This window comes from Lynx rufus, unplaced genomic scaffold, assembly GCF_022079265.1.
Source record: "Lynx rufus isolate CCGP_SWC_20201006 ecotype Redwood Valley unplaced genomic scaffold, mLynRuf1.p SCAF_11, whole genome shotgun sequence".
Classification (NCBI taxonomy): Eukaryota; Metazoa; Chordata; class Mammalia; order Carnivora; family Felidae; genus Lynx; species Lynx rufus.
In genome coordinates this window covers 28,291,258-28,304,269 of record NW_025814825.1, presented here as the reverse complement: position 1 = coordinate 28,304,269, position 13,012 = coordinate 28,291,258, and the positions used below count along the sequence as shown (strand labels likewise).

General features: G+C 45.6%; 1 protein-coding gene across 3 annotated transcripts in view; it reads left to right on the top strand.

The window, feature by feature from the left end:
- TMEM273 (transmembrane protein 273) overlaps nt 1–2,400 on the top strand; it is a 34,778-nt gene extending 32,378 nt beyond the window's left edge. For all 3 annotated transcript variants that reach the window (XM_047073097.1, XM_047073096.1, XM_047073095.1), the window contains one exon: nt 1,212–2,400. In XM_047073097.1, coding sequence (XP_046929053.1) covers nt 1,212–1,236 — 25 coding nt within the window. In that variant the 3' untranslated portion in view covers nt 1,237–2,400. The remainder of the gene's footprint in view (nt 1–1,211) is intronic.
- The last annotated feature ends 10,612 nt before the right edge of the window (nt 2,401–13,012 follow it).

The window sequence follows — 13,012 nt, the reverse complement described above, 5'->3', positions numbered from 1 at the left end:
CTACTTCAGATCCTCTTCCTAACAACATCAGAAAGGGTCCTTTGAACTCAGGACTTGTTAATGGGGTGATGAACAGAAGGGGATGAACTTTCTCTTAAGTCCATGGACCTCTAGACCATCCGGCTCAAACTTTGGACCCATCGTATTTTAAAAGAGAAACACAAAAATCTGACAGCCGTTAGACTCTCTTGGAATCCCATCAGACTTCTCTGTCACCATCCTCGCTCGTTTCCAATTTGTGTGTCTTCCATGTTGGCTCTGCTGCCATCAAGCTCTGCAGGCCTGACCTCAACCTGTGTCCTTAGTCCTTCACACACGGGGTAGGTAGTATTGCCTCTTTTATGGCCTTTGGCTTGGCTTATCCCATCGATGCTTAACTCTGCCCGATCTTCCTGCTCTTGCTGTCCCTTCTCCCATGTTAGATATCAAGATATTAAACCTGAGCATGAATGATCAAATGACATAAACAAGTATGCAACATTCCATGTAAACATAAATATGTCATTCCGTTATAATTACAACTACTATGTGAAACTACAGTGAAGCGTTGGTATGAATTCAATCTCTGTGCGTGGAAGTGTTGGTGAGGCCTTTAGCTGAGAGTGGCCACAGCACGGTCTGTGTCCTACTTTCAGCCTTAGCTCTATTATCCTGGGGTCCGGTTTGGTGACCTCATCTTTTCTTCTGTGTTCCTAATTTTATATACATATAGATAGATCGGTATAGTAGATATGCTATGTGTGGATAAGACTCACTCACCGTAACAGCTCACGGTCAGACTTGAAGGTATCAGTTTCTAGTTACATTTGCAAAGGTCTGTCTACCTTGTTCCTTGTAACATCTCCCCAGACCCATGCAGTCTCTTCAAGCACATGAAGTGGCATTTTCCTGTAGATATGCCTCTTAACCTTGAGGAATGACTTCTTCCCTTTTTGCCACGAAAGTGGGTGAGGTTTTGTGGCTTGAGGTTTGGCAGGCAGAAAACATTCTCTCAGTTGAGCTCTATCTGAAAAACTGTCCCTTTACCTAGAAGCCACTGGTCTTCAGGTACTTTTCTATGTTGCATGAAGAAATGTCCCACTTTGCTAAGATATGCTGATGAGTTCTTTCATACCTACTTAACTGTGTGCGCTGCGTAAGCATATGCCGTGTTTAGTCAGAGCATAATCACTTTGTCGATAAGTCTTCCAGATGGTTCTCTTCCTTTCCAGAGATGCACGAGTGATTGAACTCTAAATGAGTGGCCTCTTCAGGAGAAGAGGTTGGGAGGTCTGGACAGCTGCCCACAGCATCGGTCTCAGAGATGTCTTGAAGTTGAGCTTCCAAAGCTCTTGAAGGATCTTCATATGGAACTCAATACCCAGGGCAAGTAATAGATCTATAGTGTCTCTGTCTTGAGGGAAAATATCGATTCTCTTCCACAAGAAGCTGACTGCATAGAGTGAGGCACGAGCACTTTATCCAGAAGTAAGAAATATGGAAGCCAGTAAATCTATTCTGCCTATCCTGGTTCTCCATGGAGGAGCTGTTCACGCTTCTATGATAGCATTGTGTCCATATCAATGGAACCTACCCATAGCAAATGGCTTATGGAAATGGGGACCAAAGTCAAGACACAGCCTCCTTAACACCTCCATCTATCAACAGGTATGCATCATTTTCTAGAACTGTTGGCCTCAACTTCTCGGTTGCCATGAGTCCCTCTGCAAAAATTCAGGGGTGCTGAAACATGAAGACCATGGGGCCATCTCCAGTCTTATAAATGAAAGACTGACCTTCTACAGGAAGAAATGGAGGGCTGGGCTGGAGAGGAAGGTGTCTCAGTGACCGTGGGATGGCCTGCAGCTCTGCAGCTCTTTGAATGATGGAACCAACAATGAAAAAGCTGATGGTGTGCCTTATAGGGAGCTACACAAATGTAGGGGATTATGATCATGCTTATGGCATTATCTTGTGGTACAAACGTGAATGACTTTTGCATGGAGGACATGACTGGCAGAGGCTTAGGAACCCCCCGTCTTTTTATTATTGCCATGAACCTAAGGTTCTGTGACACAGGCCCCATTAACATTTCTCTCCCCCATAATATTAACATTGCATTTCTGGGGCTGCACTATGGAATACTCTCTGCCTTTCCAATTCAACAGAAATCTGAGTGGTTGTGTCGACTGGTTCTCATTGGATTGGGTTACTCTCCTTGTGTGTGATGAAAGATGAGCAATATTTCAAAACAAAGTACTGTGTTGTAATAATTTGCCTGGATTCCCAGGGTGTCTTTTATCTGACTTGATAACAACGTAGTTCATTAGCAGCCTTTGTTAACTGATAACCTAAAGCGGTAACATGATACTCATAAGCAATTTTCTGTGTGTAAGATAGAATAAACCATCTTGTAAGGTATCTGTTAATTGATTTGCGTCTTTTAACAGCATTTTAATTAAGACTTCTGGTTTGTGAATGGCAGAAACACTTATAAACTGAAGAGGAATGCTTCAGGATTCTCAGCAATCATTTTATTTTCTATAGATACGACAAAGCCGTGGGGTCCTCTCCTCCATCCCACATTGTGATGAATTTCCCCAGTGCCATTCCTGGGCTCTGGTCCTGTTTTAGCCCCACAAGAGTTTCCCGGGTGAAGAACACAGAGAAGTATGCTGAAGGCCAGTGCTCTCTCCTTGGGTTTTAAAGGCTGACATGCCGTGGGAGGCAGAATGGGACTCTTTGCAATGGGTCCCTTTGGCTTAAACCCCAAATTCAAGCTCAGCGGGTTCCTTCTGTGGCAGTCCTCCTGGAAGCTCTATGAAGCCCCTCTTGACAACCCCTGTCCTTGGGAGCAGTTCCTGGTGATGGAGGTTCCAATAGGCAGGAGCCTGTGGAAGTGTTTGGAAGCAACCACAAGAAGTCACTGTGCGTGTAGGTACAATGTCATGAGTGAGGGTCATTCTGACTGCCTCACCCAGTGATTTGGAAGTGTGGTAGCAGAGGCCAGGGGTTAGGAGAAACCTCTGTCTTCCCAGCCCAGTAGGCCCCAGGGCCCCCTGAACACATGCAGGTCCTGGAAAGCCCACCTTGGCATGTAGAACACCTGCCCAAAGAGAGGGGACCAATGACACTCAAAAGCAAGGAAGAAGAGCCATCCTTACATGGGCGGAGCAAGCTGTAGATGGCACCAGCCTGCCAGGATCTATGGGAATAGCTGTGTTTTACTGTATCCAGGACTCAGTACCCAGAGGAGGAGAAGGTGAGACGGCAGAGGGTTATCTGGCAAGGTAAACAAACTTAAAATGTGCATCAGTCTCTATCTCTATAAATTAAAAATATGTTTACATTGAATCTATAAATTAAAAGCAATACATAGAAAGCAAACTCTTCCTCTAGGTGTGTTCTAAGGTGTATATATCATAGAATTTTAAGAAATATATGGGGTTTGACTAAGTTAATAAGTGACACTGCTTTTCATTACCCAAGTTTGGAAATAGCTGAGAGTGGACAGACAAGCAGACAGAGATTACAATATGAGAGTTATTGTGATTTTCAAATGAGTCATGACACGTCAATGTCGCGCTGGGGCCACAAGAGTGCGGCTTGGTGTTCTTGTCCCAGTCCAAGTAAGAGGAGAGTGTGGCTTGGGCTGGGGTGCTGGAGGCAAGGACGCAGAAGGTGGTTGCAGGGGGAGGGGGTTTAGAAGCGGAGATGTTAAAACTTACTGGTGGGTAGATTTGATCGAGAGGGAGAACATGATTCAGCGTTGCCTATAGCAATGTGGAGGACCTGGGGAGTGCTAGCCTCGCAAAGGCTCTGCAGCCAGTCTCGGGTCCCTCGTAGCAACTATCGGGGCACCAAAGAATGAGCTGCGCTTGGGGAGAGCGAACCCCACGTCCCCACAAGTGTTCAAGCTTGAGAACTGGAATTAAAAACACACATGCTGGAAATCGCTCCAGAATGTGCTCTGGGATCCATTAGAGAAAGCAGGGGAGGGTCAGCCTGGAGGAGTCATAAGACTCCTTTCCCGTGGATAGAGTATGCGTAGGGTTTGCTGAGACAGAGTGAGCCTAAAGATGCAAACAGAGGGGTGGTGCCTGTGACGTGAAGTCTAAAAGGGGCCGGGTCTAGGCTGTGCTCAGGGCCCATCCGGCTGACTGATTCTTTTCCCTCCGAGTCATTTGTCACAATCTTGGACTTGTCAGATAAATTAATCATCCTTCAAAGAATATTATTTTCCACGTGTACATTATCATCGGATGACAAATGAGAGGCACGTCTCTACACAGAGTGCAGGCAAGTTGCTCAGGCCTCAAACATCCCAGACTCGCTTATCAGCATAGTTGGGGTCTGAGTGTTCATGGGTCTGGAATTTCCACTGACCTATGATTTTCTCATCATTTGTGATCTTCTCTCTGCACAGCGTAGGGATGTAGCAGAGTATGTAGAGTCTGGCGCCAAATGCTGCTTTGTGGGCTGGACGAGTTGTTTCACCTTGCCATGCCTCAGTTTCCACATCTGTAAAAATGGGCTAATAGTTGTCCTTACCCTATAGGATCTGTGTCAGCCCTAAAGGAGGTAACACACGAAAGTTCTTAGAACACTGACATATAGGAGGCACTCAGAAAATGTGACCTATTATTTATAATTAGTTTTGGTCAACTCCAAAATTCAGGGAAGGTGAGATTAAGGAAGTTTTCATTTTTAGACATTAATTTCTTTACACATATTTTTGAATAAAGTTTTATTACTTTATTTTCTTTTTTAAGTTTATTTATTTATTTATTATTATTTTTTTTTTTTAATTTTTTTTTTCAACGTTTATTTATTTTTGGGACAGAGAGAGACAGAGCATGAACGGGGGAGGGGCAGAGAGAGAGAGGGAGACACAGAGTCGGAAACAGGCTCCAGGCTCTGAGCCATCAGCCCAGAGCCCGACGCGGGGCTCGAACTCACGGACCGCGAGATCGTGACCTGGCTGAAGTCGGACGCTTAACCGACTGCGCCACCCAGGCGCCCCTATTTATTTATTTATTTTGAGAGAGAGAGAGAGAGAGAGAAAGAAAGAATCCCAAGCAGGCTCTGAGCTGTCAGTACAGAGCCCGACACAGAGCTCGAACCCACGAACCATGAGATCATGACCTGAGGCGAAGTCGGATGTTTAACTGACTGAGCCACCCAGGTGCCCTTAAAGTTTTATTTTAGAATAGGGTCAGATTTTCCTTACAGTTGCAAGGCTATGTCAGAGAGTTCCCATATGCCCCACACCCAGCTTCCCCTATTAACACCTTACATTAGTATGGTTTATCATAATTAATGAGCCAATTTGATAGTATTATTGCCTGAAGTCCGTATTTTATTCATATTATCTTAATTTTTTTTTTACCTAATATCCCTTTTCTGTAGTAGGACCCCACCCACAATGACACATGACATTCAGTCATCACGTCTCCTTAGGCTGCTCTTGGTTGTGACGGTTTCTCAGACTTTCCTTGACAGTTTTGAGGAGCCCTGGTCAGGCACTCTATCGACTGTTCCTCAACTGATAGCTTGTCTGATGTTTCTTTTCATGAAGATAAATTTCTTCGAAGCTAATCTTAACACACAAGTGGTGATAATCATACAATAAACCAAGCATTCGCTAATGTTTACCATTGTTCCTACGAATAAAATTAGCCAGATCGCTGACAAATCTCATTGAAGTCTGAACTGGTAGGCTCGGTAAAAAGGAACATGCTCTTTTTCTTTGTGTTTTGCTTTTTTAATTACACTTTCTTTTTTTAAAAAACATTTTTTAAATGTTTATTTATTTTTGAGAGAGAGACAGAGAGAGAGAGAGAGAGTCCAAGCAGGGGAGGGACAGACAGAGAGGGAGACACAGAATTCAAAGTAGGCTCCAGGCCCTGAGCTGTCAGCACAGAGCCTGACGTGGGGCTGGAACTCACCAACCACAGGATCATGACCTGAGCCAAAGTCGGATACTTAACCGACTGAGCCACCCAGGCGCCCCAGAACACTTTTCTTTTTCAAAGCAAAGCAGGTGTCTCTAGTTAGTGGGGGACCACTCAGATTCACATTTCACAACCACTGCACACATTAGATCAGCAGCAGAGACCAAGAGGACTCAGCCCCTTGTTTGGGGCAAGTGCAGATTTGACCCTGCTGTCTTCTCTTCCCCAAGGAAAGGTAAGCCCTCCTTCACTCATTCTGTGGACAGGTAGGAGTCCTTAGTGGTGTGGCCTAAGCTCTTCAGGGAAGTGGCTCGGAGCTGCCCCTTATTTGGGCAAACAAATAATGTTTGTGAAAACAGAGACCGACAAAAAAGCCTTACAACGTGGTTCTGATGTTTTGTCCTTTCCTGAGTTTAAATCAGAAGGTGGTTCTTATGTAGTGGCAACAGATTGTGAGTGAAGTATAACTGTTGACCAAAAAGGAAATCAAACGGTGTCCAAGAGTTGCCCCCAATGTGTTCTGACGGGGCATTTACAGCTCGCAGCAAAGACTCCGTTCTTTGGCTCCAGGAAACTCACTCCAAGTGGAGACTGTGTGGCTTCAGCCACGTCATCCAGAAGGTGCTACCTGTCATTGTGGAGGACTCTCCTCTCCCTTCGTCAGCTTTCTGGAGGAGTCGGGTTGAGTTGATGACTCCTACACCCCTAACAGGCCTTGATATAGGTTCAAATTACCAGGGATTGAAAGCAAGCACTTTACATTTACCGACCCCAATGAAATCTGAAAAAAAAAAAAAAATGTTTTTAATGCTAGCACAAAAATATTTCTTAGCGTCAAAATCTTAAAATACTTCAAAAAATAACTCCAGGGATTCTGAAGCTGGATATGACAGAGTAGTGTATCTAACCCTTCTGCCAATAACACCACTAAACTCAGTACAAAATACGGTAAGACAACCATTTGAGGCAGTGATGAGCTGCTCAAAGCAGGCCTCAGCCCAGAGGGAAGTTGATTTTTGAAAGAAGACAAGTCAGGTGAGCTCACATTTATTTGGCTCTACCCATGAGGACACATCCAGTTTAGATCACACACAGGGTAAGTAGAAAGTGGCTGTCTTACTGGGCTTGGAAGACAGAGGGTGGGGCTTACATAGTGCCTAGAAGTTTTGGGGAACAATCCTAGAGAGAAAGCAGTCTTAGAGGGGGAGACCGAAACTCTGCTTTAGAATTTCCCTTAAATCCTTGGCTAACTTCTAATTTTTTTTAATGTTTATTTATTTTTGAGAGAGAGAGAGAGAGAGAGACAGAGAGAGAGAGAGAGACAAAGTGTGAGTAAGGGAGGGACAGAGAGAGAGGGAGACACAGAATCCAGCATAGAGACTGACGCGGGGCCGAACCATGAGATCATGACCTGAGCTAAAGTCAGGTGCTTAACCGACTGAGCCACCCAGCCACCCCTCCTTGGCTAACTTCTAAACTGGACATGAACAGAGTGAAATTCAAAGGTGATCAAGTGGAATTAATAGCGGGAAGGCTAAAAGGAGCTGAGCGAAGATTTCAGGAGCTGCCCTGCAGTCGAGAGACAGTTCTAAATTCAAATCTTGCCAAATCAGAGGGTCATGGTGTGATGGTTCATTTTACATGTCAACTTGACTGGGCCATGGTGCCTGGGTATATGGGCAAACATTATTCTGGAAGTTTCTGTGAGGGTGCTTTTGGATGAGATTAACATTTAAACAGACGGACTTTGGAAAAAGTAGATTGCTTACCATGATGTGGGTAGGCTTTACCCAATCAGTTGAAAGCCTAAATGGAATAAAAGACTGTTCTCCCTTGAGCAAGAGGGCATTTTGCCAGTCACTAGCCTTCAGATATGAACTACAACATTGGTTCTTCCCTGGTGTTTAGCATGCCGGCCCACCCTGCAGCTTAGGATTTACCAGCCTCCATAATTGCATAAGCCAATTACAAAACATAGTATATATATACTATGTACACATACACACACACACACACACAAACACACACACACACACATTGGTATAGTTCTCTGGCGAACCATGCCTTATACACCTGGGTAACATATCTGACTTCCCATGGAAATCAGGGCTAGAGACAAAACTAAGATAAGCCCACTCAACAGACTCTAGGACCAAAATTCTACAGAATGAAGGTGATTTGCAGTCATTTAACTTGACAGACTCATGATTTTTGCCCAGGCCTTAATTTATAAAGGTGAATAAGTGACAACACAAAGAGCTCAATGCCATTTAAAATTAATTTATTGCTTACACTTCCAAAGAGAAAGGGGAATGTAAATCCCATGTCATGTGGGGCCATAGTGGGGAGCACCACTTTGGTCAGAAGGTAGGAGAAGTGAGGGAAAACATGACCCAGAGCCTTTACAGTGTTTTCAAATTTTTGAAAACAGGAATTCAAATTTTTAAAAAAGGTAAAAAACAAAAAGTGGATCCATAATAATCCAGATGTTGAAAGGTGAACAGCAGGAAATCCTCAGCTGGCAGGTGGCAGTGCTAAGAAAGAGCCATGTGGAATTTCTAGATGTGAAACATGTCCCATCTAGCCTCTTTGCATTGCTGTTTCTACTGCTTGAAAGAGTCTCAAAAGGCAGACCACTTCCTCTCTCTTTTCAGAGCTCTGCCCACACATGTTCCTGAAGAAAGCCGTCCCCAGGGAGCACACCCAAGCGCCTACTCGGTGCTTAAGACATGTGTTGTTATTGACCCACAGACATTGATCAAAGAGTATTGACAATGAATATTTTTATAGAATAAATTTGTTCAATTTGAACGTCTAGATAAAACGGATGGTTTTCCCACAAAATTTAAATGACTGTGCTTGGTTCGAAAAGAAGTTGGAAAACTGAATAGGCTAGTTGCCATGGGGGGGGGCGGAATTGAAAATAAAAGTTGTAGTTACTGTAGTTACCACTTAAATCTGTTTCAATGAGTCTCTATCAAGTCTCCAACTCACAGTGTACAAGCAGTATCTTTTCCCCACAGGCTCACCAACGCTTTTTGCCTTTCAAATATTTTGCTATTTTTGTATCGATTGGAATTGTTTCTGATGCTTTACTTTGTTTTTTAATGTGCGCCGTTTGTAATTTTTTATTACTATAAAGTGCACATAATGAAAATTCTTGTGTATATTCTTTTGGCACAGACAAGAGAGTTTCTCTAGGGCAGGGAGAAATTTTATTCTTTGTCAAATTATTTATATTCAAGTTAGTTAACATACAGTGTGGTCTTGGCCTCAAGAGTAGAATTTAGTGATTCCTCTGTTACACACGACACCCGGTGTTCATCCCAACAAGTGCCCTCCTTAATGCCCATGACCCATTTTACCCATCTCCCTACCTCCTCTCCAGCAACCTTCAGTTTGTTCTCTATTTAAGAGTCTCTTATGATTTGCCTCCCTCTCTGTTTTCATCTTATTTTTTCTTCCCTTCCCCTGTGTTCATCTGTTGAGTTTCTCAAATTCTACATATGAGTGAAATCATATGATATCTGTCTTTCTCTGCCTGACTTATTTCACTTAGCATAATACCCTCCAGTTCCATCCACGTTGTCACAGATGACAAGATTTCATTCCCTTTGATCACCGAGTGGTATTCCATTGTATATGTATATACCACATCTTCTTTATCCATTCATCAGTCAGTGAACATTTGGGCTCTTTCCATAATTTGGCTATTGTTGACAGTGCTGTTATAAACACGGGGGTGCATGTGCTGCTTTAAATCAGCATTTTTGTATCCTTTGGACAAATTCCTAGTAGTGCAACTGCTGGGTTGTAGGGTAGTTCTGTTTTTGGTTTTTTGAGGAACCCCCATACTGTTTTCCCGAGTAGTAGAAATTTTATTCCTAAAACCACAGTGTGCCTATGGCATGGCCATTGTGAAAATGGTGTGAGTAGTAGTGTTACATATTAGGGTTTTATCCCTGGGTGATTGACCCTGATGTTGGAATGGGAGCATCTTCTCTGGCTGTGTTGTCCAAGTTTTGGCTCTGATGCCATGCTGCCCTTGGAGGGAGTGAGAGAGATAGGAACCACTTCTGCCAGCCTTAGGGGGTGGCTTCAGGTGCTACTGGCCCAGAGAGTCCCCAGGTAGGGAGGGGGACAGAATGAACTATAGGGCTACTATCACAGGAAGGACAATAACCGGGTAGAAACAGGATTAGGGGGCCGGGACAGGCCCGGCCTAGGTGAGGTGGAGGGTAAGGGGGGGGAGGCTGTGGGGACAGCTGCAGACAGGGACATGAGGGGGACCTGTGGGTACCAGGAGAGGCAGAGTGAGCAGCAGGTCAAGGCGGTGCTCATTCTCGGATGAGCCGATCTGGGACAGTCTTAAATCAGTATGGGAACCTCTAGGAGTGACGGCAGGCACCGAATCCGGACACTCTCACCTCTTCCTGTGGCCATGGATCTGGCCTGACCCTGAAAGAAGGATTGAAGTCATAGAGGACAACGTGGAGGATTTGGTGCACCTGAGTGGTGGGGGTGCCTCCCCCGGCAGTAAGTCCAGGTTGAGGGGGCTGACTCCACTTCCCCAGAGAGGGGGTGGGAGGAAGAGCAGGGCAGCAGGAAGGGGAGTCGCTCTAGAAGGGAGAGAAGATTTTCCACAAGTGAAAATTGTGAGAGAGGAAACAATGGCTAAAAAGAAGTTCTCAGAAGTTTTGCTAGGAGAAGCCTCCGGTGTCCCCGTGAGCAAAGATGATGGGGCGGAACAGACAAAGGGGGATTAAGAGCACGCTTATCTTGAGCACTGAGAAATGCGTAGAATTGTTGGATCGTGATATTTTATATCAGAAACTAAAATGACCCTGTATAATAATTATACTTGAATAAAAAGAAAGAAGAAAAAATATACAAAAGGGAAGATGAAGGCTAGCTGGGAAGGGCACGATGTAGCTTCAGGCGGGCTAAATTCACCCCCTTTGGGGTGGCTTCCAACATGAGGATGGAGATGGCTCTCCTGGATGAGGAAAGTGACAGTAATAAAGGGGAGGAGGGACAGACTGGACACCAGGGCTGTGCCAGAGGCAGCTCGCACCTGGAACCTGCAGCGGGGAGGGGGTTAGTCATGCTCTCAGACATCATCTGGGGCTTGCAGGGGACCCCTCCACTGCCTCCCGGTTCTCAGCGGGGAGCCTGAGTCTGTGCTCTAAAAGCAATGAGGGCAAACAACAAAAGGTCGTATTTAGGCCAAGGCCAAGGCCAAGAGGGAAACCTTAAGTGTAGCGTAACTTCTAAGCCTCAGCTGTTGTTCATGAAATCAGTGTCTCCCAAAGGGAAATGTCTCTTTAAATTAATGATAATTTATAACATGTGCTTAGCGTTTGCCTGGCACAATTTTAAACAAGCGTCGTAGAGCTGCCTTAGCCTTGTCAGGGTGGAGATAATGCCAAGCCCAGGACTCACGCTGGCTTTGTAAGGGGCTCAGGCGATCAGGAGTGGTGGATGGCAGTGGGTGGAGGGGCTGTGGGCTGGGGCTGGGGTCCAGAGGGGCAGGGAGGGCTGTGGGGAGGGCACGGGGAGGGCACTGGGAGGACTCCGGGGGCATTGGTGACGGCCCGGCTTGCCGTGCTCTGCAGATGGATGTGGGCCCTACCTGGTTCAGATGTCCGTCCGCTCTGCAGCTCAGCAGCTATTTGACCTTGGGCAAGTTAGACGGCAAAAGTGCGAGTGGATTGCTCCAGGACCACTAGAAGGATTAAATGATGAAAGGAAATGCCCTGCTCTATGCCTGGTGCACCTGTTGGTGACAGATGCTGGCTCTTTACTGTTCTACAACCTTAGGGTCCAGAAGACAGAAATCTGGGTGGACCTACTCCCCCTTGGGGCAACTGGAACCACTAAGTTAGGCCTCACAGTGCCTGGGGCCCATCACACCCAGCTTCCCCCAGCTGTGTTTGTGTTCCAGGCCCTAGTCCCTTGGGCAGCCCCCACAGCTAGAGGCTGCCCTGCCCTGTCCCCAGGCTGGCCCAGGGAGCCTTCTACCCTGCTCTCTTCCTTGCAGCCAAGCCAGCTTGCCCAGCTGGCTTTGATCAGGCTCTCACTGCACCACATTTCTCTGTCTTCACTTGTCCCTGTTCATGTTTCCTTGCAAACAAATGTCATGTCTTTCCCACGGGGCTTCTCTCTAGCCAGTGTATTTTAACCCCGTGCAGACAGGGGCGGGTGTTTGCTCTTATCCCGGTCCCGTTCGCTGCACCCAGTGAGGCAAGCGCTACTCTGACCCAGAGGCTGATGCTGTCCCCAGGCCCCAGCACTTGCCCTCTGGCCCTGGTGTGGAGTGTCCTAGGGATGGATGGGTGGGAGGCATGGGGTTTGCAAGATCTTGCTTGTGGGTCTGCATTTTGTTTTTATTTCACTAGTATTTAAATAAATGTAGAAGTAATTGCTTGTTTTCTTAAATGCTTATTGTGCACAAATTAGCAAATAGCGAACAAAAGGATGAGGGAACCGCTTTTCCAAAGATGTGTGTTGCTCCCATGTGGTGTGGATCATCCCAGACTGTACCTGTGTGTGGGCACGTATACATACATGTACTGTGTTTTATATGACTAGTATCATATGGTATATGTTTTTACTTACTACATTGTGAACATATTATTTTGCTTTCTTCTTGAACTGCATTGTATTTCTTTGTTTAGTTGTCCCATAATTTATTTAATCCAAAGGTTCTCAAACCTTATTAGGTGCCCAAATCAGCCACAGGCAGGCCTTATTTAAACACAGATTTCTGGGGGTGCCTGGGTGGCTCAGTTCGTTGAGCATCTGACTCTTGATTTTGGCTCAGGTCTTGATCCCAGGGTCGTGGGATTGAGTCCCACATTGGACTCTGTGCTGAGCATGAAGCCTGCATAAGGTTCCCTCTCTTTCTCTAGCTCTCCGCCCTTGCCCCACACGCCCTCCCTCTCTCTCTCTCTAAAAAAATACAAAATAAAACACAGATTGCTGGCCCACATTGGAGTGGAGCCCAAGAATTTGTAATTGTAACAAGTTCCCAGGTGAGGCTGACACAACCCAATCAGTTTAGCCCACACTCCTGGCTT